The following is a 25,586-nucleotide window of genomic DNA, read 5'->3' on the forward strand; positions in this document are numbered from 1 at the left end:
TCCAAACAAAACCTTTCATGATACGTTTCCTTACTTTCAGACCGATGTTGTTGCTGGTGAGTAAGTTCCTTCTCTGATAAAATGCAATTTTGGCCTTTTGTATTCTGGTCGCAATTTCTTTCCGGTTTCTACCATCTCTTGTGATTTGGCTTACCAGGTAAGTAAATTCCTCTATCACTTCCAGCTCCTCTCTTCCAATTTTCATTCTCAGAGTTTCATATTCTGCTCCTGTTCTGCATACCATCACTTTGGTCTTTTTCTTGTTTATTCTCATTCCATACTGATTGCATTGAATTTTTTCCATTGATCTGAGGACTTCCTCTAGATCTTCTTTTGTCTCCGTGACTATAGCAATATCATCTGCATAACATAGCATGTCTATCTTCTGCCCATTAATTTTGATTCCCACCTCAATAGTTTCTCGAACTTGGTCTATAGCTTCCTGGATGTAAGCACTGAATATAACAGGAGAGAGAGCACATCCTCGTCTTACCCTTTTCTAATATTTGCTTCTTGTTCATGGTGACTGTTCCTAATCACTACCACCTCATTCCTATAGAAACTGGGTATCACAGGGGTGCCTTTGTGGTGGTGGTGGTGGTGTGTTGGGGCTTATGGGTGCTCAACATTGAGGTCATCAGCGCGCTGACACACATTAAAAGAAACGAATGTGGACAGACCAAATAAAACTGAAGCACACACTCAAAGAAAGCAGGAAACTTTATTCCACTTTTCCTCAGCACTCTGAACATCTCTTGCCAGATAACGTTATCAAATGCCTTTTCCATGTCTACAAAGGCAATATAAGTTGGTTTATTTTTCTGTAATCGATTTTCGATAACGAGTCTCAGTGCCAGAATCGCCTCTTGTTCCCAATCCCTTTCTGGAACCAAACTGATCTTCACTCATCATATCCTCCACCTTCTCTTCAACTCTCTTCAGAATTATTTTTATGAGAATTTTTGAAGCATGTGATACTAGGCTTAGAGTTCGGTACTGTTCGCATTTTGTAGCTGCTGCCTTCTTTGGTATAGGAACAATGATACATTTCTGGAAGTCTGTCGGTATCTCTCCTGTGTTATAAATGGACCTAATAAGTTTAAGCAGCATCATTTTTACGCTGTCACCAGCATTCTTTATTAATTCTGCAAGGATGTCATCAATACCTGTTGCGTTGTTGTCCCGTAGTTCTTTTAGAGCTCTGTCAAATTCTTCTTGCAGAATGTCATCTCCCTTGTCATCTTCGTCTACTTGCTCTTCTCTTCCTATCACTTCCTCCGAAAGAGGTGTCCCGGCATACAACTCCTCTATGTATTCTTTCCACCTCTTCACCATGTCTTCACCAAACAGCATTTTCCCCTCTTTATTTTCTATTGTGCCTGAGAGTGTCGTTTTACATTTGTTAAAAAATTGATTAGCTGTTCTGTAGGCTAAATCAGTTCTTCCGTTTTGTATATTTTCTTCCACTTCTCTGCACATTTCTTCAAGAAAATTTTCTTTTGCTTTCCTTGCTTCTCTATTAACTAAATTCCTTAGTCTTCTGTATTCAGCTTTTCCTTGTTCATCAGTTGCATTTTGTATAATCTCTTGTTTTCTATAAACTCAATAATATCTGCTGTAATCCATTTCCTCTTGTTTTTGGGTTCAGTTCTTCCAACTATCTTTTCTGCTGCTTTGTATATACCAGATTTAATTTGATCCCAGTCTTCATTTACTCCACCATGTTGAAAATTCTTAGCTAATTTATCTGTTTCATGAGGATAGCGCTTTGCCAGTCCCTCAGTTTTCAGTTTTTCTAGCTCCCATTTAAGTTTTACTGGCTTCTTCTTCAAACGTTTGAATCTCAGTGAACTTTTCACCAAGACCAGGTTATGATCACTGCCTATGTCTGCAGATGGATAGCTCCTGCAATCTTTTATCTGGCTCCTAAAACGTGCTTTCACTAGAATGTAATCAATCTGTTGTCTTCTCAGGTCTCCAGGGGCCTTCCATGTGTATCTTCTTCGTTTGTGATGCTGGAAAAGTGTGGTTGCAACAACTAATTGGTTCCTCAAGCAGAACTCAATAAGTCGATCTCCTCTTTCATTTCTTCTTCCAAGCCCATATTTGCCAACAATTCCTTCCTCCAGTTCTTCACCCACAATCGCGTTCCAGTCCCCCCATGGCAATCAAGTTTTCATCTCCCTTAACATTTCTCATCGCACTACTTATTTCTTCGTATATTTCGTCAATGACTGCATCTTCTTCTTTGGATGTTGGCATGTACATTTGTATTATCACAGTGTCCTTTGGTTTAGTATCAAGTTTGACTAGTATTATCTGAGAGCTATATTGCACATCTCCCTTGACACGCGAGCCATAGTTTTTCCTCAGAATTATTCCAACTCCTCCCATCCCTGGTCTATCTTGGTCAGTTCCCGTGTGAATGACTCTGTATTCTCCAGACCAGAAATCACGTGGCTGGGGCCATCTCATCTCGGATATGCCTAGGATATCGATTTCCAGTCATTCCATTTCAAGTTTTACATTTTCTAGTTTGCTACACTGAAGCAGTGTTCTCACATTCCAAGTGGCTATGTTAAAATTGGGATTCTTTTCCTTCACATTGTCTGTATATTTTGCAGTCCCCACCCGGAGATTCGATTGGGGGACTATTTTATCTCCGGAAAATTTTACAGAAGATATTGACATGGTTTACTGCTGATGCTTGGGATAACCATAGTTCTTTAATGCGGTGGTTTCCCATTGTCTTCCACACCCTATGCCGTTGACCATCAGCTGGTTCTTCCGCCTTCGGAAATGATTTCTCATTTCCAGGGCAAGAGGGAGTCCTGTCCAGCAAATACTGGGATGATGACTTATCCCGGTCGTCCCTCAGTCCCTGTCTACGTTAGCCATCACATGAAGTGACGTTGCCCACACTCTACCGTGTGGAGGTGTAGATCAGGAGCTCACAATACCAAAACACACAGCTATGACACATTGGAATCCGACACTTCCCTTGAGCTATACAGGTCAACAGCAGCTCACGATACCAAAACACACACAGCTACGAGGAAAAATTGGAATCGGTCACTTCCCATGACCTATATAGCTCAAAATACAACTGACGATACCAAAAAAATTGAAATCGAGTCTGTCCCCTATCTATCTATCTATCTATCTATCTATCTATCTATCTATCTATATCCGAATCCCGCTTCAGCTACTGCCGGGTCTGGGTGCTGACGAGTCCTCTCCATTTGGCTCAGTCCTCCCACCACTTTTCTTCCTCCACTTGCTGCCAGGTCACACCTCTCCTTTCAACAGATATTCTCACTCCCATTTTCCAATGTGTTCTTGGGCACCCTCTAGGTCTTTTCCCATCCATCTTTAGTTCTTCCATAATTTTGGGGAGTCTCTGCCCATGCATCCTCTTAACATGCCCATACCATCTTAATCTCTTTCTTTCAATTTCTTCTCTCATACTTTTTTGTTTGAGGTCCTTTCTAATCTCTACATCCCTTACTCTGTCCATTCTTGTTTTTCCCTTAACTGCTCTGAGAAATTTCATTGCCCCTGCTTGCAGTCTGCTCCAGTCCCTTTCTGTCATTGTCCATGTTTCTCCACCATAGGTGACAATAGGGATGTAATAATTCTTATACATAAGGAGTTTTGCTCTTTCTGAAACTTCATTATTCCAAATCAGATGTTTTATTGTTTGGTAGAAATTGCCTCCCTTCCGTAACCTCCTATTAATTTCGTTAGATATTCTTCCACCCCTAGATATTTCACTCCCTAAATAAGTGAAACTTTCTACCACTTTGAGGGGTTCTCCATTCAAGGTAATATTTCCGTTGATTCCTTTATCCCTTCCAAATACCATTACTTCACTCTTATCTTTATTTATTTTTAATCCATACCTTTTCATTATTTCCTTCCACGCATCAAGCTGTAACTGTACATCTACCTCTTTATCACCCCATATTACCATATCATCTGCAAAAATCATCTTTTTGTCTTTTTCTTTTACTATATCTTTAACTGCCCTATTCATTCCTTCCATCACAACATTATAAAGCGCAGGAGATAGAATACTTCCTAGCTTAAGTCCTTGTCTTATTTCGAAGTATTCAGAGTTCCCCAATGGTGTTCTAATTCTACAATTGTGGCCTCTGTACATTGTCTTTATAACATTAATGTATCCATCTTCTATATCTATCTTCTTCAGTTCGTCCCAGAGTCTTTCCCTGTTAACTGAGTCATATGCCTTTTCTATGTCTATAAAAACCATTATCACTCTCTTGTTATACTCCCAACTTTTTTCCATCAGTTGACAGATAGAAAATATCAGGTCGATCGTGCTCCTTCCTTTCCTAAACCCATGCTGTTCTTCACTCAACTCCTTTTCTATCTTTTCACTTATTCGATTTAGTAAAATTCTTTCAAAAATCTTGGCTGTATGGCTCATGAGGGTTATTCCTCTGTAGTTTTTACAAAGTCTTTTATTGCCTTTCTTGAAGATGGGAACAATGTCTCCTGTTCTCCAGTCGTGAGGTATTTTACTATTTCTCCACACGCTTGATAGTGCTCTATACAGCCACTGCATTTCCACTGGACCTGCTGCTCTTATCATGTCCACTGATACTTCATCAGGTCCTGGGGCTTTCCCTCCATTCATCTTCTTCACAGCTTTTTCCATTTCTTCCTGTGTAATTTGTCCTAATTCTGCTTCCCAACTTCTCTCAATTTCTTCATTATTTGTTGTTTCCTCATGTACCTGCTCCTCAGCGTTTAACAGCTTCTTAAAATGTTCTTTCCAGAGATCTTTTATATTCCCTGGATCTTCAATAATGGTACCGTCCTCTGTTTCTATCTTTACTGGTACTTCAGACGCCTCCCTTTTATTTTTCATCATTTTATAGAACATTTTCTTATTGCTCTTCACATCTTCTTCAAGTTTTTTTGTAAACTCTTCCCATGCCTTTTTCTTTGCTGTTTCCACCATTTCTTTGCACTACTTCTTTTCCTCTAAATATCTTTTATGGTCTTCGTCACTTTTAGTTTTCCACCATTTTCTCCATGCTCCATTTTTTCTTCTAACTGCTTGGATTGTGGTATCATCCCACCAACTTGTCTGTCTTATTTTTTCCTTTCCAGATGTTCTGGCACATACTTTTTGTGCTGCTTCGACTAAAGTGTCTTTGAATAAACTCCATTCTTTTTCTACATCGCAGAAAACTTCTTTTGGAAATTTTTGTGTTATTAATTCTCTGTACTTCTCAGCACATTCACTCTCCTTCAATTTCCAATCCCGTATCCTCATCAGTTTCTTCTGTTTTCTATTTTTCACACACTGATTCATTTTCCATTGCCCCACCAGTAATCTATGGTCTCCATCTGCACTCACACTTGGAATTACCTTCACATTTGTTACTTTCTCTCCCCATTCCCTATCTACTAGAATATAATCAATTACACTCTTCGTTCTTCCATCCCAACTGTATCTGGTGATAACATGACTTTCTCTCTTCATAAACCAGCCGTTTGCTATTTTCATTCCATTCCTCTGGCACAAATCCAGGAGTCTTTCCCCTTCTTCATTTCTGCCTCCATATCCAAAACATCCCAATACTTGCTCAAATCCCTTTCTGTCTTTGCCTACCTGTGCATTAAAATCTCTCATCACTATATTAGCACTCTCTATATGGTTTTCTAACACATTTTCAAAGTCCATCTTTCGCTACATCCCACTTGAGGTGCATAAATCTGGATTACTTTTAGTGTTTCTTTTTGGAATCTCAGGTTTAAGATTAAGATCCTGTCTGATATACATCTCACATTTTCAATACAGCTTTGTCCATTCTTATTCACCATCACTGCCACACCATTTCTTCCACACCTGTTATTGCCACTCCAGTACAGTTTTCCTCCTCCTCTCAAATTCTTCTCACCTTTTCCCTTCCACTTTGTTTCGCTTAATCCCAATATATCCAACTTCCTCTCTATTAATACATCTGTCATTTCTTCCATTTTTCCACTGAGGGTTAATATATTAAGGGTGCCAATATTTAGGTTATTTTTTAGTCCAGTTGGTTTCATCTTCTTGTCCCGATGAATATCATCAGGTCTCCCATCATTTGCACCAGTACTTGAAGAAGCAGTGGGGTCAAATCCTAAGTGGTTCGTTCCGAGGCTCGTCTGTGTTTTGAAAGCAATATATGAAGACTTTCCTACTGGCTTGCTAGGCCTAACGCAAGGAAGGATTTTCTGTTGGGGTTGTCTCCCTTAGCCTTTGGAGTTTCTCCTCCACCACAAGGCAGTGGTTCCCTTCTCATTTAATCCCCAGAAAGGAGGGTTGCCTCATCTGCCAGCTATGCCGTTCCGAAGTCTTCCTTCTCCGCCGTGGCTGCCATTAAGGTCTTCACCCGTAACCCTGGGCAAGGGTTCCGTGTTATACCCCACGGGATTGGGTCCCCTAAGATACATAAATCAACCACAGATGCCGATACCAAAACATCAACCATCAACACATGCAGCAAATAACGCCGACCCAACAACACATAAAAACCCCAGCGGACATCATAACACACAAACAATAGACCCAAAAAACAACTACTTACCACAAAAAAGTTCCGGCGCTACAAACTAAGTCAGCCACCCCAATGACACACACACACACACACACACACACACACACACACACACACCAAAACAAACCCCCAACTCGCATATTCTGCTTGCATACGCCGCATTTCACTACCTCCGCCACAAGCCCAAAAAGTTTCAGAAACTTAATGACAGACAGCATATTGTCTCCCATTTCAGCACAAGGACGCGAACTATTAAACTTAGAAGTCATATCCATACCTAACAAAAGAAGCCACAAACTGGATTAAATTACTTACCGCGCGACAAACAGCAAACCAATAACATCAAACGACACCACAATAACAAACACAACGGAAACTTAATTCTTAACTCAACGAAACTAAGTTCTGTTCTTCTATAACAGTCACAACCGATAAATGCACACTTCAACCACAGACACCCAAATGAACCCAATACACCACATAACACACAGACCATACATCCACCACCAGAGGACATCACCAAGCGCAACAAGACGGCATCTACAAACACAACACACTCATAAACTAAACTCAGCACCATCATGACATCACACACCAGAACATCCTTATGTCACGGGTCAAAGCCAATGGGTGGGATCGGACACCTCCGTTGACCCATTTCCTGACCCTACTGTGATGGGTGAGTACTTCCGAGTCAAACTTAGAATAACATGCTCAGTAGTTACCTATCCAAAGTCTGTTTTCATAGAATGGATTAAACACAAATTTAGATACGGATTAAAATAATTAACAGTGACTGATAAATGTTGTTTTGCCCTCTACAGAAAATAACTGCAACCCCATCCTGATCATGATCTGGCCCAGATCCTAAAAAGGATGACACTGAGTACTGTGTGTAGTAGGCTTTGTGCATTCCATCAGTGTGCATTATGTCGCAATCTGCTATACTTGTAACGCTCACCCTTTCTTACAAAAGGAATGTCTGCAAAGATAACATATACAGTGAATAAAAAGTCAATGGCAGACCATTTTTTTCACTAATAAAGCCCATTTTACCTAGCATTTTAGAGGGTAGGAAGGAAAAGGGGGTGGGGTTTGAGGGGAAGGGCTATAGTTTTAAGTCTTCAATTTTTTTTTCCTTTCTTCAAATACAGATGTGACTGCACAAATTTTGTGAGACACTATCCTTGAAACATTTTTTCCCCTTCAAATTTAATAGGTGGAGATTTCATGATGACAGGAGCTACATGGAGGTCCCAGCAGAGGGCTATGATGTGCATTCCACTGATAATCTCACCCAAGAGTGGGTGTCAGGGCGGTGATGCTCTTCATATGCGAAAAGAATGTGATAAAGTTGGATGACGACGAAGTCACTGGATGGTGATTGCCTATGTGGGCAACAGTTGGTACCTGTAGTCCCATCGAGACAAGACCAGGGTCCAGTAACTACAAAGACTAGCAAGATCCACACTATAAGAGGTGTGGCAAGGAAGCAGAGAGCATTCAGCTACCATGTGCATCTTGTCATTAGTTGATGAATAGGGAGCCACCATGTCAGTTTGATTTAATAAAGCGGCTGCCAAAAAATTGGACTGTGCAACAATGTCAAAGCACTGGGTAGCCAAATAGAGTTCTGGGGGCAGGGTGGACTGAGACGACGATAGAAATGCATAACCTGCATTTCTGCAGGAGAGACTCAAACCATAGGAAAGGGTCCAAGCAGAGGCCCTCAAATGGTGCCTTGGAATTGGCATTCAGGTTTGTTTTGTTTTGCTTTAGGGCACAAAAAATAACTGTGGTCATACGCGCCCAAGTCAAAACTGTAGAACACGGACACGGAGAGGAGTTAAACGACTATGTGTCAGTCCCAATGGGCAGAATAGGAGACAGCTAGAAACAGGCATGTGGAAAAAGGGCTAAAAAAAGACACAATACAGAAATGGAGGTCTGAAACTAAAAATTAAATGGCCTTTGCCATATTGCTTTGGCAAATAAAAAGTAAAACATTGTTGACAGCCCACTTGTCATTCACTAAAAAGGCTCATAAATCAGATGGCAAACCCAAGCTGGAATGTAAATTGTTAAACAAAGGGCATTCCAGCAGGAGGTGGCGGACAGTTAAAATTGGGGGGGGGGGGGGGGGGGGAAGCAATGTGGTGGGGTAGTGCCACTTAGCAAATGACAATGGCTAAAAAGGCAGTGCCCAATACACAGCCGAGTTAAAATAATCTCCTCCCAATAGGAGGGCCGAGAGGAGGTTGTCCAAGACGCTGGGAGAGGCTTAATAAGCCGAAGCTTATTCTTGCAAAGAGAGGACCATTGGTGATGCCAAAGGAACAAAGGAATACCACCTCCTGACAGACAGCAACGCAGAGATCATCGGAGGGAATATAGGTACTCGCAGCTGAGGTATGAGGACTGCAGCCTTGGCAGCAGTGTCAGCAGCCTCATTTCCTGGCAGACCGACGTGACCAGGGAGCCACAGAAACACAACACTGACTCCACGAAGAGTGAGCAAGTGAAAGTTTTCCTGGACCCACTGCACTAAGGGATGAGCATGTAGGGCATGTAGACTTTGGAGGGCACTGAGGGAGTCTGAGCAGAGGACACAATTTGAAAGACTGTGTCGCCGGATGAACTCCGCGGCTTGATACAAGGCGAAGAGCGCGGCTGTAAATACTAAGGAATGTGCCGGAAGCCAATATCGAAAGACAAGGGTGCCAATGACGAAGGCACATCTGGCCTCACGGTTAGTCCAAGAGCCATCAGTATATACAAAGGTACTATCGTGAGGTTCCATGCGAAGGTCGTGAAACTGGGGGCGATAGACCGAGGCTGGAGTAGTGCTCTTAGGAAGTGAATGAAGGCCAAGATTAACATGGGGCACTTCATGGAGCCAAGGTGGTGAAGATTTCACACCCACTGGGAAAGTTGCAGGTAGTGTGAAGTTAAGCTGCTGTAGCAAGTGGCGAAAGCGGATTCCAGAAGGTAACAGAGAAGAGGGATGAGCCCCATACTGGCAATCAGAGAAATCATCAAAGGAGGAGGCATAGGAGGGGTGTAAACGCATGGCAGACAAACGGCATGCATACCTGCTGAGGAGAAAATCATGGCAGTGAAACAATGGTAGTTCAGCAGCTTCAGCATACAGACTCTCAACCGGGCTGGTGTAAATGGCACCCGTGGCCAAATGGATGCCATGATGGTAGATAGTGTTGAGACGGTGTAAGAGGGATGGTCATGCAGGCGCACAACCAAAGCACCCATAGTCAAGTTTCAAATGGACAAGGGACTGGTACAAATGAAGGAGGGTGGTTCAATCAGCACCCTAGGAAGTACCATTGCGGACACGTAGGAGATTGAGGGACCGCGTACAGCGGGCTGCCAGGTAAGGACCAAGAAAGTTTCCTATCGAACAAGAGCCCCACAAATTTCATAGTTTCAACAACCAGAAGGGCAAGAGGCTCAAGTTGCTGGTGGGAGAAACCATTTGCGCCACCAGAAATTCATACAGATGGTTTTGTCAGGGGAAAAGCGAAAGCCATTGTCGATGCTCCAGGAGTAAAGACGATCAAGACAGCACTGAAGACGCTGCTCAATGAGACAGGTCCATGGAGAACTGCAATAGACGCGACAATCGTCTACAAAAAGAGAGCTGAAGATGCCGAACGGGAGAAAGGCCATTATAGGGTTAATGGCGATAGCAAAGAGGACGACGCTCAGGTTGGAGCCCTGGGGCAAATAGATTTTCCTGGATAAGGTGTCCAACAAGTAAGAACCCATATGCACCTTGAAAACTTGGTCTTGTAAAAATGCCCAAAGAAAAAAGGGCAGGCACCCACGGAAGACCCATGTGTAAAGAGTATGGAGGATACCAGTTCTCCAGCAGGTGTCGTAGGCGTTCTCCAAATCGAAAAACACAGCCACAGTCTGGGATGTCTGCAGAAAACCATTCATGATATGGGTGGACAAAGTAACAAGATGGTCAACTGCAGAACGTGCTCGAAATCCACACTGTGCATTCATAAGTGAATGTCGAGACTCGAGCCACCACACCAGCTGGGCACGAAACATACGTTCCTTCACCTTGCAAACCCAGCTGGTAAGAGAGATGTGGCGATAGCTAGAAGGAAGGTTTTTGTCCTTACTGAGTTAGGTATGGAAATGATGGTGGCTTCATGCCTGTGTCCAGGAAAAGTGCCCTCTGCCCAGATGCGGTTGTATGTGTTAAGCAGAAAGTGCTTTCCTGCAAGAGAAAGGTGCTGCAACATCTGAATGTGGATGGTGTCTGGCCCTGGGGTGGAGGATCGGGATGAACTGAGAGCATGATCTAGCTACCTGATAGTACAGGTGGCATTGTGGCACCCGCGATTCAGAGAAGAGAAGGGTATCACCTGAGCTTCCTCCGCTTATTTCCGATAGAGGAAGGCCGGGTGATAGTGGAAAGAGCTCAAAAGTCTGCAAAATGGCGGCCCAAGGTATTGGAGATAGCAATAGGGTCCACGATGACATCATCAGTGTCTGTCAGGCCGGAAATTGGGAAATGGATCTTGGTTCCAGAGAGCTGTTGGAGGTTGGCCCACATGGCAGAGGAAGGTGTGCAACTGTTAAAAGAACTAGTGAATGAAATCCAGCTAGCTCTTTTGCTATCCCAAAGAACACTACGAGACTTTGCACGCATCTGTTTATATTGAACACAGTTTGCCAGCATAGTGTGGCAGTTAAAAATGTGGAGAGCACATCTACGTGTGCAAATTGCGTCATGGCATGCCTCAGTCCACCAAGGGACTGGGACACGACGTGGTGGAGAGGAAATGCAGGGGATGGAATGTCCTGCAGCAGTAAGGATAATGTTGCTGAGATATTCAATCTGGTCGCAACAGGGGAAATCTTTTTCTTTGAATGTCGCCAGGGAGAAGTAAAGCTGCCAGTCAGCCCTAGGAAACTGCCATTTAGGCGTGCACGCAGATGGGAACGCAAACGGATAGAACATGGGAAATGTTTGTTCGAGTAGGTGTCAGGAAGAACGGACTACTCAAGACGATGGGCAAGTTGGGCAATGCACAGGGATAGGTCCAAATAGGAATAGCTGTGTGAGGAGTCGGAAGGGAAAGTGGGTGCTCCAGTGTTAAGGCAGAAGGGGTTAAGAAGGTCAGCCAAGAGAGCATATCTCTGACAGGTCCTGGGAGAACCCCGAAGGGGATGATGTGCTTTAAGTCACAGAGTAGCCAAAATGGGGGAGGTAGCTGCCAAATAAGTTGAAGGAAGTCTGATATGGTGACAGCATATGATGGAGGGACATACGTAGTACAGAGGGAAAATTCAGGTGGGGAAGAAAAAGGCAAACTGCCACAGCTTGAAGACTGGTAGTCAGCGAAATGGGTTGACTACGAATGTCATCCCGTATGAGCAGTATTACGCCCCCATGAGAGGAAAGGCCGACCTCAAGGGAAAGGTCAAAATGAATCAGTAATAAATGTGAAAGCTCAAAGTAGTCATAGGGTGCAATTTCGTTTCCTGAAGACAGAGTACAAGAGGCCACTGCGACACTAAAAGCAGCCGTAAATCCTCATTGTGGGACCGCAGGCCGCAAACATTCCATTCGAGGAAAGTCATGATGAACAGACGTGGGGGTGTCACCTCAGCGGCTGCCGAGTGACAGCTGGGGAAGAGGCGCTACTACAGGGCACAGAAGCAGGAGGATCCTCCTCCATGGAGTCCACAGAGCACCTGCTTGCTTGTGCGGTCGGACTATGGAGTCCAATACCAAAAAACGGTTGTTGGTGCAAACCGGCGACACGGAGGCTGGGCAGGCTAAGGTATCAAGTGCCAACACCATTGAAGAGGAACTTCAAGGTGACAAAGGAGGGAACCATTTGCCTTTGGAGGACTTCTTTGAGCCTTCCTGGGTAGATGAAGGCTGGGGTGTTGTTTAGCTGGAGGGACAGAGGAAGTCTTCACGTGAGTACTACTCCTGTCCTTTCCAGCCTACCGGTTGTGTAGCTGGTGGTTTTGTCCCTTGAGATGAGAGTTTGACAGCTCGTTGCACAGCTGGACGGGGGGATGGTGATTCTACCTTGACACTGGGCGATTTCATGACCTCAGAGCTGAATTGGAGGTCACATGTCTGCATGGCCATGTCCTTCATGGAGCAAGAGGTAACAAGAACTATAGATACCAGATGGGAGAACACAGGGTTTGCGACTAACCAGTAACTTGCGAGCAACTGGATAAGGCACCTTTTCCTTTACCGTGATCTCCTGAACAGCCCACTCATCAAGATAACACTGGGCACTCCCAAGAGGCACCGGCATGGCCACCATTGCAGTTGATAAAGCGGGGAGAAGGAGGTGGACAGTCACCCTTGTGCACATCCCTACCACATGTGACTCATTTGGCTGGTTGTCAACAACACGTTCTAGTGTCGTTAAAATGATGACACTGGTAGCAACGCATCAGGTTCGGAATGTATGGCCAGACGGTGATAATTTCATAGCCCACTTTGATCTTGGACGGCAGCACCACTATCAAAGGTGAGGAAAAGAGTGTGGGTGGGCACTAAGGAGGAATCTACCTTTTTCATTATACAATGGATGGCAATGACACCCTGATCTGGGAGGTAAGATTGTATTTCGGCCTCGGTTAGACTGTCGTGCAGTGTGGTGTAAATTACACCACGGAAAGAATTCAGAGTTCTGTGGGCCTCGACACGAACAGGGTAATCATGGAAAGCAAGGCAGCAAGCAGGTGTTGTGCCTGAGAATCAGAAGTGGTCTCCAAAAGTAAAATGCCATTCCATAAACGAGAGCACAATCTCACAGAGCCAGCAATTGCATCTACACCTTTCTGAATAATAAACGGATTTACCACGGCGAAGGACTGACCACCTTCAGTATGTGAGATCACGAGGAACCGTGGTGCAGCGGGAAGAGTCTTGCAATCATTAGCCTTGTTGCATTTACATTTTGTAGAAGATCAGTAGGAAGATGATTGACTCACCGCGAGGAAATCCCCACGATTACCAGCGTCTCCGGTGGTGTGCTCCTTCCAACTGGTGTCCCCCTTCACAAGGGGGTGCACCCGCCTAAGGTGATTGTTCACACCTCAGGTCATCCCTCCCAAACACCTGACGGAGGGACCAATTGGCAGTTTGTTAAGGTTACAGCTCAGGTAATCACCCCTCCCTGGGCCTGGCCTGTACCAGGGGGTACGTGTGAACCTCATCTGTCGACCCACGGCTGGGAATTACGCATTACCCAGTCACCTGTTACGCAGCACACGTGTGTGCTGGCCTTCAGGAGTGCACAGGAAGGAAGACGCAAAAAAAGAGGATCCTCAAATGCTGAAGCGGAGGAACGAGAGGAGAAGGGAGACAAAGAACAGAAAAGGGAGCAAAAAACAAAGGTGAGACTGTTCGCATGCCAGCGACAGAATGCAGAACATTCCCAAGAATACCCCAGACATGTTCCCCAAGGGAGGGGAAAAACAATAGCAAGAGGATAGACATTCAGCACAGAAAGAAAAAAATGCTGCAAGGGCTGGGGGCCCATGGTAGCCAAGCACCAACCTGCCAAAGAGTGGCAACCCGCCACGGGAGGGGGGGCCATCTTGCACACAACACACCAACAGAGGGACATGAGGACCCTGAGGTTCAACAATCCAACACAATCTGCAGCTACCATCCTCTCAAGCAGTTTGCAGAGCATGCTGAGGAGGCTAATCTATCAGCAGATGTTCACACCTGGCTGAAGGACTGTAATGATAACACTCTCACCATTGCAAAGAGAAGACAGCTTCAAGCCAAATATAGTTGAAGAACCTGAGTAGATATAACATTTTGAGTCGTATTCAGATGTTTGATCATCTGATTAAAAAGGGAATCATGGCCAGGGGCTGCATCATGAGATGAGACACGAGCCTCAAGCAGTTCCCTGTCAGTGAAAAGTTCATTAGATAATTTGGCTTGGCAGAGGGGTACAGGTGGGTGTTGAAACATAGGCAGATGTCTTTAACTTGTCGTTTCTGCATTAGAAAGGTAGATGGATAATAACGACACATCGATGCTGTCGTGAAGTGGGTCATGCGGTGTTCAGCAAGAACTGATGCACTGCTACAAAGACCACCCAAAAGGACATGATACAGAACAGTTTTTGATCTCTAGAACACAACCAATCTTAAGCCTGACCTGGGTGGCATATGTTCCGAAAGAGAAGACATAGTGCACTCAGTATTTCTTCTTCCTGTACTTAATCAGGTTGTAAGTTTAATGCAGAACTGCTTACACGTGAGGCAGCCAGCATGTGACGGATGCCACTTGGGAATGTTGCAGAGCCCACGACAATTCTGTATAGCAGTTACAACATCTTTGGTCCAACACAGGACCGGCAGGCAGCAATGTGTGACTGTAGAGAGAGGAATAGCAGTTCCAGTAGCATGGGTGATAGCATCAGAAGTATCTGCCACAACTTCTTCAGTGCAATCTTATGGGAGGAGGGGAGGGGGTGTGGTGAAGGTGACAGCAGGGGAATAGAATTGTCAGTAGGGTTTTTGAAGAGCCCATCATGGTAATTGGTCTGATGGGCCGTGATAAAGTGACAGCACCACAGGAAAGAGGTCACTGTCACAAAGATCATAATGGGGTGAGCAATGTAGCAAAGCCATGAGATTGGGGGAATTCATCTTCAGGTTGACTGCCAGAATAGGTGCCATGAACGGCACTGAATTGGGCAGGAGTGTCATCACTGAGGTGGCACAGACTGAGATAGGAAAGGAACCGGTCAATCAGAAGGCCCCTACCAGATAAAATATTACTTCTCCACATGGGGTGTGAAACAGTGGAATCCCAAGTAGGAGAAAAGGGGGACAGCTGTTTGATTAAGGTGGTTACCTGAGGGGAAGTAAGTGCCCTCCCTGGAAATACATAAATGTTACAAATTGTGATCACTGGAGTAGTTTTCACCCACACCACTACTACTTCCAATGTGGTATGGAGGGGAATTCACTCACTGACAACATCTGTGTGAACCAACATACAGACCCCAGTTGCCCTCCTAGGACATGTACAATTCTGACAAAATGCACAGTTATAACGAAGTTCCACAGAATGGTCTTCAGTGAAGTGAGTTTCTTGGAGGGCAATACAGACTGCAGAATAAAAGGAAATTATGTTGTTGCAGTTCCAGACAAATGACAGTAGTACCCCATACAGTTCCATTGAATTGTATCCTCGTTGGGCGTGATGGAGCCACATGGACCTGTCACGTCCCAGGACCATGGTCTGTCACCAGCATATGCAGGACAACATCAATTAACAATGGTTCAAAATATGACATTGTAGGAGGATCTGGCACCTATGGAATCATTGAAACAGCTTTCTTCTTCTTCTTCTTCTTCTTCTCCTCCTCCTCCTCTTCCTCCTGCTCCCTGGTACAGAGTAAATAGATTCACTTCCAGTTCTCTGGCTTGTCCCTCTTCCCATGAAGTAACCAGTGCAAAAGTCAAGGAACATGGCACCTACACAGTTGCTGGTATCTACAGAATTCTGTGTCTCATAGATGAAAAGAGTAAGCCGATTTTCACATGATCATTGTTTCTGGAACCCATGTTGATTCATACAGGAGATTTTCAGTCTCCAGAAATGTCATAATATGCAAGCATAAATGATGTTCCAATATTTTACGACCGACCGACGTCAGAGAGATAGGCCTATAGTTATGTGTGTCTTTTTGACAAGCCTTCTTGAAAACAGGTATGACCTTTGCTTTATTTTCCTAATCATCACATACACTTCATTCCTACAGTACACTGCTGCCAACTAACAAGAACAGTATCTGCAATAAGTGGTGGTCCAGCATAAAAATTAGTCATTTTCATTTGCTTATGATATTCTGTGGTAACTCTTCCAATACATAAAGGGTACTTCTGGCTCAAATGGACAGTTCAAGCAATATGTAGTGTAAGTTCACAAACCTCTAGTCAACCCCGGTTCAGAAGTCTGGGGACTCAGAATTCCCAAACTTCTCGATATATGATTTGTTTAGTTCATTTGTTGATAACAACATGAATTTACTCCCAAGTACTAGCAGCTTTCTCTCAGTTAATACTAGACAAAATTCAGTCTATAATTGTATCACATTCTTACACTACTGTACAGAAAGTCTTACAGTACTCTGCATTTTCAGTAAGTTACCACCAGAATTTGAAAATCTTAGCACTTTCAAGTCTAAATAGAAGAATTTCCTCATGATTCATTCCTATTGCATCAAGTACTCCTCAGAAAAAATTAGGCAAATTCCTGTGGTATATTGTTGATTAATAAATAGTCAGCAGCTTACTGTCTGCATAGCATTCATTCACCAAATTTAATTTCACAGGTTTTTAATCTTTCTCATGTTATTTCTTATACTCACTCATTCTATTACCATGAAGACTGGTTTCTCAATTTGGCCCTACGGAACAGTACGTGTAAGCAAAAATAAAATATTCCCAGCAGTTTAGACACCTGCAAGACATAGATATGTGAACTGCACATAATTCAAATTAGCCTACTTTCTTTTATGCAATCATCTTGCCTAAATGAATGGTTACTTCCAGAATATCATCCAACAGGACATCATTTCTGAGCCGTGCACAGCTCGTGTTTGTGCCATTATTGCTTGACACCTTGTCTTGACGGTACTCCCATCTCGTTTATTATTCAATTTACTGGCGTCACTAATTTACTGGCTTGCCTGCCCTTGAGTGGCAGTAACAGCGCTAATCGATAAGAACATTGCTGTACTATCTTTGGAGCAACCGTTAGTATTTCCAGGTCGTCGTGTGTCAGGAGTTTAGTCAGGACGGAGCAGCAGTGAAGTCCAGACAGCCATGACTCGCCTGGCCATTGCCGGCACACATGACTGCAGTGGGGACGACCTTGGTTGGTCGTTCAGTCCGTCATCTCATTGGACAACGTGTATTTGGTCACCGACCGCTTCCAGGTTCTCTGCGTGTGTCGACTTGTGATTCCTCCTAGTTGTTCCACAGTGACTAGTTTTAGTATTATTCGAGTTATTTGTGGAATTGTTTCGCGGAACCGTGTGTAGCTTGTGTGGTTTTGACTGAGCAGTTATTTTACGGCTGTCTGTGTGCTAGACTGAGTAAGTTGGTTGGGACGGGGCATTGAGTAAGTCTACACGGCATGAGGCCAGGCCGAGACTGCTGGCGGCGTGCATGTGCTGCCAGATCGTGAGGCACTAGCTGCGAGAGCGACGAAGTTCGCTACCCACAGAACATGGATGCTGAAGTTGAGTGATCAGTTAATCTGTTATCAAACCTCAACTATTGTGACATCTCTTCTTTCATTTGCGGGTTGTGGTTCCCTAGGCTGTTCGGGGTAGCAGAAACATATGGTGTGTTGGAGTCAGCGAAATCTTGCAGCGGTCTTCCTATATTGTGATTAACTGTCAACTTGACTGTTACTTACCAGTGAAGTGCACCAGCGGTATTTTTTGCCCTGTGACCGTTAACACCCCAGTTACCCACCCTGGTAGTTAGTGTAGTTTCCCGGCTGCGTGCCTTTCCTCGTCGTGTTTATGCTGTCTGGCACAGCATGTAGTTCGACAGCCTTTTAAGTTGTTTGGTTCATATTTTGCTTAGAGCAGTTTTTATTCCCTTGGCTGTTTTGAGACGCGCCAATTTCTGAAGACGTAGTCCTGTTTGTATCCCCGTCCTCTGCCGTTATTTTCCATCGTTGTGCTGTTGGCCAGATGGAAGGGAATTGGTTAAATTTTGGTTGGTCCTTGGGCCATCCCTAGTTTGGGTTGCCATCCGTTTATTTAAGTTCAACTTTTGGCTGCCTGTCTCACCTCACCTTATGTTTGAGTTAACTTCTCAGGCCAACCCTTCGAACACTTCTGAGCACCACTTGCTCTGTTTGTTTTAGATTTCTATTTTCATTTCAGTTTGAAGTATTGTGTGAGGCCTTTGCTGTGTACCAATTCAGTTCTTTTTAAATTTTACATAAAGGCCTTCAGCCATATTAAATTAAAATTTTGAATATTGATTAAAAAAAAGAACGAAAAAGTTTTTTCTTTAAAATTGGTTCTACCTGAAATTGTTTGTAATCCAGGCCCTAAGCTGTTATTTGTTCCTTGTGTTGTGTGTGGCTTTCAGCTGAGGATTTACGTGAACCCCTTATAAATAAGGCCTTCAGCCATGTGTATTTTTAATAGGAAAAATTTTTTATAAGAAGGAAAGGGTTTATTTTAAATTGTTTGTCTGACTTGTTGTTCAGGTTTTCAGCAGTTGTTTCAAATTTGTTTGTGGCCTTCAGCCACGCAGTAAGTTGATATTTCTTTAATTAGGCTTTCGGCCATTATGATGTAAGTTTAAAAAGAAATTTCTTGGTTGAAAAAATTGATTATCAATGTGTTTAATTATAGATTTCCTTCAGAAATGTAGTGTAGGCCTTCAGCTGCCAATTGTTTTCAATTGCATGCTTTATTTTTAAAGGAAAAAATTTACCTTCTATTTTTAATGGCTTTTGATGTGGTTTTGGGCCTTCAGCCCAAAAAGCATCTCAAGTTCTTTAACTGGGCCTTCAACAGTATTGTTTAATTGTGATCTTTTAAAGCAATGTGTAAAAGAGTGGTTCTTAGGAAAATAAAGTTGTGTGTTTGACTGTGCAACTCACAGCAACTTTTTACGGCCCCATCCACAATCATAACCTTATCCTGTGCGCTCTCTGAGTACCTACCAACCAGGTCTCTCTCACTGATTTCTTTCTCCCCAAATTTGGCAATTACTCTTATGGCAGAAAGAGCTGAACCTAAACATCTCAGCATGTTTGTTATATGGTTTTTCCATTTAAAGTTTAAAATAATAGGCACACCCATGTACTTAGCACTTTCTACCACAAAAGATAGGAGCTTTTTTCCTAAGTTTAAAGCTAGTTCATTTGTGCAAAACTAGTTACTAACTTCAACAGAAACATCGTGGTGAGTAGCAATCTATCCATTTCATAATACTGTCAAAGGTTAGTTTGACCAAGGCACATACGCTGGTTTATTCTGTGAAAGTCTCTCCACTTCTGTGTAACCATCGCACTCTACAACCACTTGAAACTGTTTACTATAGCCAAGTCTTTTCTCCCTCTACATTTTTTCCCTTCATTTTCAAAATCCTTTCATTACCTGCGAGGAAGTTATTCTGCACTGCTGACCGCCCACCGTGACTCACCAAGCAGATAATGAAGCATCCCTAATTGTATTATTCTAATATCCAAGTGTAACTTCCAGCATAGTGTTTCTTATACAGCACCTGAATGTCATGTGCTTACTTAGGCATCTCATAAATTAATGACTCTAATAAAATATTGATTGGCTTAGCCTCTTTTCAGTATGTAACTGACGATTTTTATTATTCAAAATTTTTATTATGTGCTCAGTGAAAGCACAAATAGCTACCTCAAAACCTAGGTCTTTCGAAATACAAAATTTCAACAATGTGCGCAAAGATAGATTGCTACTTGCCATACAGTAGACATGCTAAGCTGCAGATGGGCACAATTAAAATACACTTACATAAAGCTTTCGTCCACAGCCTTCATCACTTTGAGAGAAAAACACACCATTAATACATAAAAGCAAGCACACCTCCAGTGCATATGACCATCACTCCAGCAGCTCAGGCCGAGCTGCTGGAATTGGCAGTCATGTGCTCAGGAGGTGTGCTTGCTTTTATGTATGAAGGCTGTGGCTGAGAATTTTATATAAATGCCTTGTAATTGTAGTTGTCTGCACCTTAATGAATCTTCTTTATGGTAAGTAGCAATCTATCTTTTCTTACGTTGTTGATATTCCTATCTAGAGTTTTCATTGTTTGAAATGCCAAATTTAACAAACAGCTTATCCTATTTATCCACATGACTGATACTAGCGAGTAACTGATCTTATTGAGAGGCCTAAAAATGTCCCATTTTAAGCTATGGAAACACAATGGATTAATTATATATCACACGTGGCCGAGAACATTACATAAGATTAGAGGACTGCAACTTTTTATTGTCTTATTGGATATACTGTACTCTACACACCCTTTACGAATATTTCATTTAGTCATTGAGGATGGTAGCTTATATGGCAGTGTGTACCAGACTTGTGTAAGTCCAGTGGAGATGGAAAGTGTGGTGAAAATTGCAATACCGCCATTCTGCTTTGTAGTTTTCTGTTTTTAAATTGTGATTTTGCTCGTTGTCTGATCTGCTGTCTTGCCTGAGATTTAGGTTAGGTTGGAAGGTAACAGTTTGGTTGCGACTTGGCAAAGCCAACAAATGTGTCCCCCTCCTGGCTTCTAAGGGGCTCGACGCTCCCACGTCGATCTCACATGCTGCCTCCAAATGTTCCTATCTTGTGCTACTTCCTGCCTCTCTCTTTTTTTTTTTTTTAACACGCAACCTTTTCCATATGGTTTTCATTTCATTTTACCCATGTACTGCTTCATTTACCCACGACTTCTCCATGAATATGTTTGCTTGATCCTCTTTCGTTCTCATCAGATGACCTATCCATTGAAATCTTCCAAAATTCATTATGCTCATTAATGTTCCTTATTGTGATGACGTGTGGATTTGTGTTTGACTTCTCTTCCAGCTTTGAATTCTTCATGGACCAAAGATTTTCCTAAAAACTGTTTTCAAATATTCATAACTGATGTTCTTTCAATCTAGTGACATTGCATATATTAGGCCTGGTCTGATGACTATTTTATAGCTTCATTTTAGTTTTCCTTGCCACTAATTTAGTCTCTAGAAGTTTTTGTATGAAGCAGCAGGCTCTATTAGCACTCAGCAGTCACATTTTTACTTCTACTTGCCCCTGATTTTGTTCATCTATCATTGCACCCACAAATTTGATCTGTTCAGCGCATTCAGATGTGTGTTTGCTGATTATCAGATGCCACTGGGTTTCTTGTTCACCTCTAAACCTTTGAACTACCATGTACTTTGTTTTCTGATCATTTAATTTTAGCCCAAGTTTGTATACTACTTCTTTGAGCTTTATGAATAACTGTCTAATCTCATTTTCACTTTTACCAGTGAGCAGTACACCATCTGTTTTTTGGTAGAACCTTAACTTTATTTCTTTGGAGCAACCCAGCTGGTACTAGTTTGAATTTCCTCACAACTAACTCCAATGCTACACTGAAGAGGGGACAGAGCATCATCTTGCTTTTCTCCAATTTTATTTCCAAAATGGTTGGATTTTATTCAATTCAGCAAAGACCAGTTTATATTATCCAAGCACATTCAAAGATTTATAAGTTAACTGGAAATCCCAAAATCATCATTGCATTCCATGGACTTTGCTTATGAATGGAGTCTTAAGCTTTCATTGTTATGTCATTACCATCTTTTTTAACAGCAAGTATTCCATAGTTAAATTACATCCTTCGGGTAAATATGTTTTTCCACTGTCGTCTGATATTTTCAAATTTTTAAGATATTTGAAGGCACTAATAACAAGAGGCCCCACATTTGTCAGTTTTTGTTCTGCTAATATATTCATTCTGTTCCACGATGCCAGCCATCAGCCGTTTCTTGAGATTCTTAAGTCCACCATAATATCAGGCATTTGTCAGCTCAGTATCTCATTGTTTACCAATCTTTCAATTATGAGTCGTGATTGCATACAATATGTGTATAAATGTTCATTTCACTGCACTTCCTTGATATCAGTTTTGCAATATACTGGTTTACCTTCTTTTCTGTAGATCTTTAACAAATTTTCTCATATACTATCATAAAGTAGGCATCAGCATGTTATTTAATGGGGTCAACAGAAGTGTCCGATCCCACGCGTCGGCTTTGACCCGTGATGTAAGTGTGTTGTGTGTGACGCCATGAAGGCGCGGAGTTTGGTTTGAGAGTGTGGCGTGTTTGCAGATATCGTCGTGTTGTGCTCTCTGGTGGTACGTTCAGGGTTTTCGTTTGTGTGGTGTAATGGGCTCAGTTTGCTTTTGCTCATTATCCAGAATTGTTCGAGTGTCGGCTGTGTTTGTAGTGGAATTAGTTTCAGTGAGTTAAAGATTTTGTGTGAATGTTAATTTAGTGTTGTTCTCTGTACATCGTGTGCTAATTTTCGTCAAATTAATCGGTTGTTGTTTTCGTTCAGGAACGGATAAAATTAATAGTGCTCAGGTCAAGGGAAGTCTGATCCCAATGTGTGGCTGTGTATGTTGATATTGGTATCGGGAGACGTTTTTGAGCTATATAGGCCAAGGAGAGTGTTTGATCCTAACTTATGGGATCGGGAGCTGCTGTTGAGCTATATAGGTCAAGGGAAGTGTCCGATTCCCGATGATATTGTGTTTAGTGGTACTTGGGGAGTTTTGTGATGTCGGTTTTTTTCATAGTTTTGTGTGGTTTTGTATAAGGGGTGGGTGTCTAAATTTGTTTATATTTAGTTTGCCCCCACCCAAAAAAACCCCATTTCCTGCACTTGTCGCGTTAGTGTCATTAGGCTTTTTGTGGAAAGTGTGTGTGTGTTTTTTCGATGTATTTTCGTCCTCATAATGTGTACGTACTGGCTTTATATGCGGCATATTGGAATCGTGGTTTATGCTCGTTTCTGCCATATTTGTGACGTCATGGGTCAAAGCAGACGGGTGGGATCAGACGCTTCCGTATTTCCATTTAATGTACTTGGCAATGTTAGTTGCAGAGGGTTGCCAAATGCCTTTCTAGTCACAATTCTTTTTTCTGGGAGATCTGCTTTCAAACAACAGTTACAATGTCACTGAGAAGGTGTTAAATTTGGAACTAGCATTATGCTCAACTGTAAACTCAATCTTTTTTAAAACTTACTCTAAAATTCCATATTATTCTATCATTAATCCCCTGATAGTTTTATCTGGGCAGCATATGTTGCTAAATTATGTAATATGGCTGATTGTTCACCACGATCTGACAATTGATTTGTAACAGCATTGGCATGGGTTACTTGAGGTCTTGAATGAATCTAGTGCCTGTTAGCATACATCTTGAGTTACTTGATACCTATGGATAATTAAATGACTTGAAACTAAATTGTAATTGAGTAAGTAATATGGAGTTACTGAACAGAACTTAGGAAAAATAAATGTGTGACGCATGTTCAACTGTCAACTTGGCTATGGAGGGAAACGTGAGGAGTAAAAATTGTGGAGACCATGCCTTGACTAGCAGCCATATTTGAATAGAAGTAGGTTGCAGTAGTGACACACAGCTGCAGAGGATAAACTAGCATGGAGAGCTGCATAAAACCAGTCTTCTGGACTGCACATCACAATAACGCTAGGTTGAAGATTACTAACAGCACTTTTAAATCAATTTTTCTGCCCAATTTTTGTTAGCCTACATTAAAATCAGCAAAAAAACAATAACCAATCATTTCTGTCTGACAGCATAACAACATATCAAAATGTTTCACAACATCTGAATGGGTGTATGGATAAAGCAATACCAAGCAATACTTCAACATTAATTCCCAAGAACATGCTTCTACACTCTGCTCTGCACTGAATTTACATTTACAGCTGTTCCATCCATATTCATCTACACGAATAATACGCTAATTTATGACAAGCAACTTTCCCTGTGTTGCTATTGCTAAGACAGACAAATGACCAATTATTTTCCCAATAACTAAGATGTTACAAACTAACAACCAATTTATTTTTACGTCCCATCTGTAATATTCTGATAAAGTATATTTATCTCCCGTTTCCTTCTATCCTATATCATGAATCCTTCTGAATTTAACATAAAGTTACTTCAAATGTTGACATATTAACGTGACTAGTCTGTGACGAAAATGCACGTAACGGTACTAATGTGTGAATGCTGGGTGTTACTAATGTCTCAAGGTTTCCAAAACGGCAATTTATCAATCACTTAGTCGGTGCTACAATAACTGCCCCACAAAGCGGTAGGTAATTACGAAAGATGACGACGTGCCTTAGAAAGTATTCAGTATCATTCACTTGTCATGTTCTGCAGTTACCTGACCAATGGTAATACTAAGTCTTCCTGTAGTGTTCTGTGCATATGTCATTCCGACCATCTGATGATGCAATGCCAGAGCAGCCTGCTGATCAGCTGACTCTTGTTGCTGTTGTCGCGTGTCTGTCGAAATACGCAAGAAATCTGGTGGCAATGCACCAACAAACACCTGTAACACACATTAGCATCTGTAAACTGCGCCTCATCTACTCCTTAAGAAATTATGAGATATGCATAAAAATATTTGCAGAACGTTCTAGGGGAAACAGACATACTCGTTTTCTTCTTTCAGCATTCCTTTCCACAGCTGACTCGGCAGACATTTTTAACCGACTTTTTCCGCAAAACTGTCAAATAAAACAACTAAAACTTCCAGTTCCTTAGCTCAAAGTGTAGGTTACACAACTCACAATGCAAAACACATCACTCCTGACTCCTTCTTAATCAGAGATGCATACATAAAACAGAGCTGTCAATGTGTAATGAAATTTAAGTGTCTTTTTAGTCATTGTAGGGGGGGAATCGATACACCAATCGACTGCAGCGCTGGTTCAGCTTTTATCTCTGGCACGGAACGTAAAGTCGGGTTCACATACGCTTCTAATGTGGCGCGACATCTTATGGCTTTCTATTGTGGCATCCATGGTGGCATCACGAGCTAACGTTCACACAGAACGCCACAAATTCTGCGTAGTTACACAGCTTTCAATATGGCGTCAACTGAAATCATATGTGCGGATATGAATTTCTAGTGCAGGTTATGGCCTTCTAGAGCTGTGACAAGAGTTAAATATCAGAAGGACGGTGCCCAGATCTTAGCTCCGAAAACAGATTTCGCACAGGGGGCACTTTCAGAGACGAAAATGCTGTCTGAAGTGACAAACTAACCAACAACTAGCATGTAAATATCATCTGCAGCAGCGTCACTGTTTCAGATTTTAAATTCTTGTTGTATTAGGTGATGTAGGCGTTTCGAATAACTAATTTTTAGTTTA

The 25,586-nt window shown here is 42.4% G+C and overlaps 1 protein-coding gene across 1 annotated transcript in view; it reads right to left on the bottom strand.

Annotated features, from left to right (window-relative positions):
• Nucleotides 1-25,053, bottom strand: part of LOC126412506 (toll-interacting protein-like) — a 65,302-nt gene extending 40,249 nt beyond the window's left edge. Inside the window, exons 1-2 of the mRNA XM_050082134.1 lie at nucleotides 24,867-25,053; nucleotides 24,593-24,760 (exon numbers count right to left, since the gene is read on the bottom strand). Of these exons, the coding sequence (XP_049938091.1) occupies nucleotides 24,593-24,760; nucleotides 24,867-24,914 (216 nt within the window). The 5' untranslated portion in view covers nucleotides 24,915-25,053. The remainder of the gene's footprint in view (nucleotides 1-24,592; nucleotides 24,761-24,866) is intronic.
• Nucleotides 25,054-25,586: the final 533 nt, after the last annotated feature.

The sequence above is a fragment of the Schistocerca serialis genome, chromosome 7 (assembly GCF_023864345.2).
Source record: "Schistocerca serialis cubense isolate TAMUIC-IGC-003099 chromosome 7, iqSchSeri2.2, whole genome shotgun sequence".
Classification (NCBI taxonomy): domain Eukaryota; kingdom Metazoa; phylum Arthropoda; class Insecta; order Orthoptera; family Acrididae; genus Schistocerca; species Schistocerca serialis.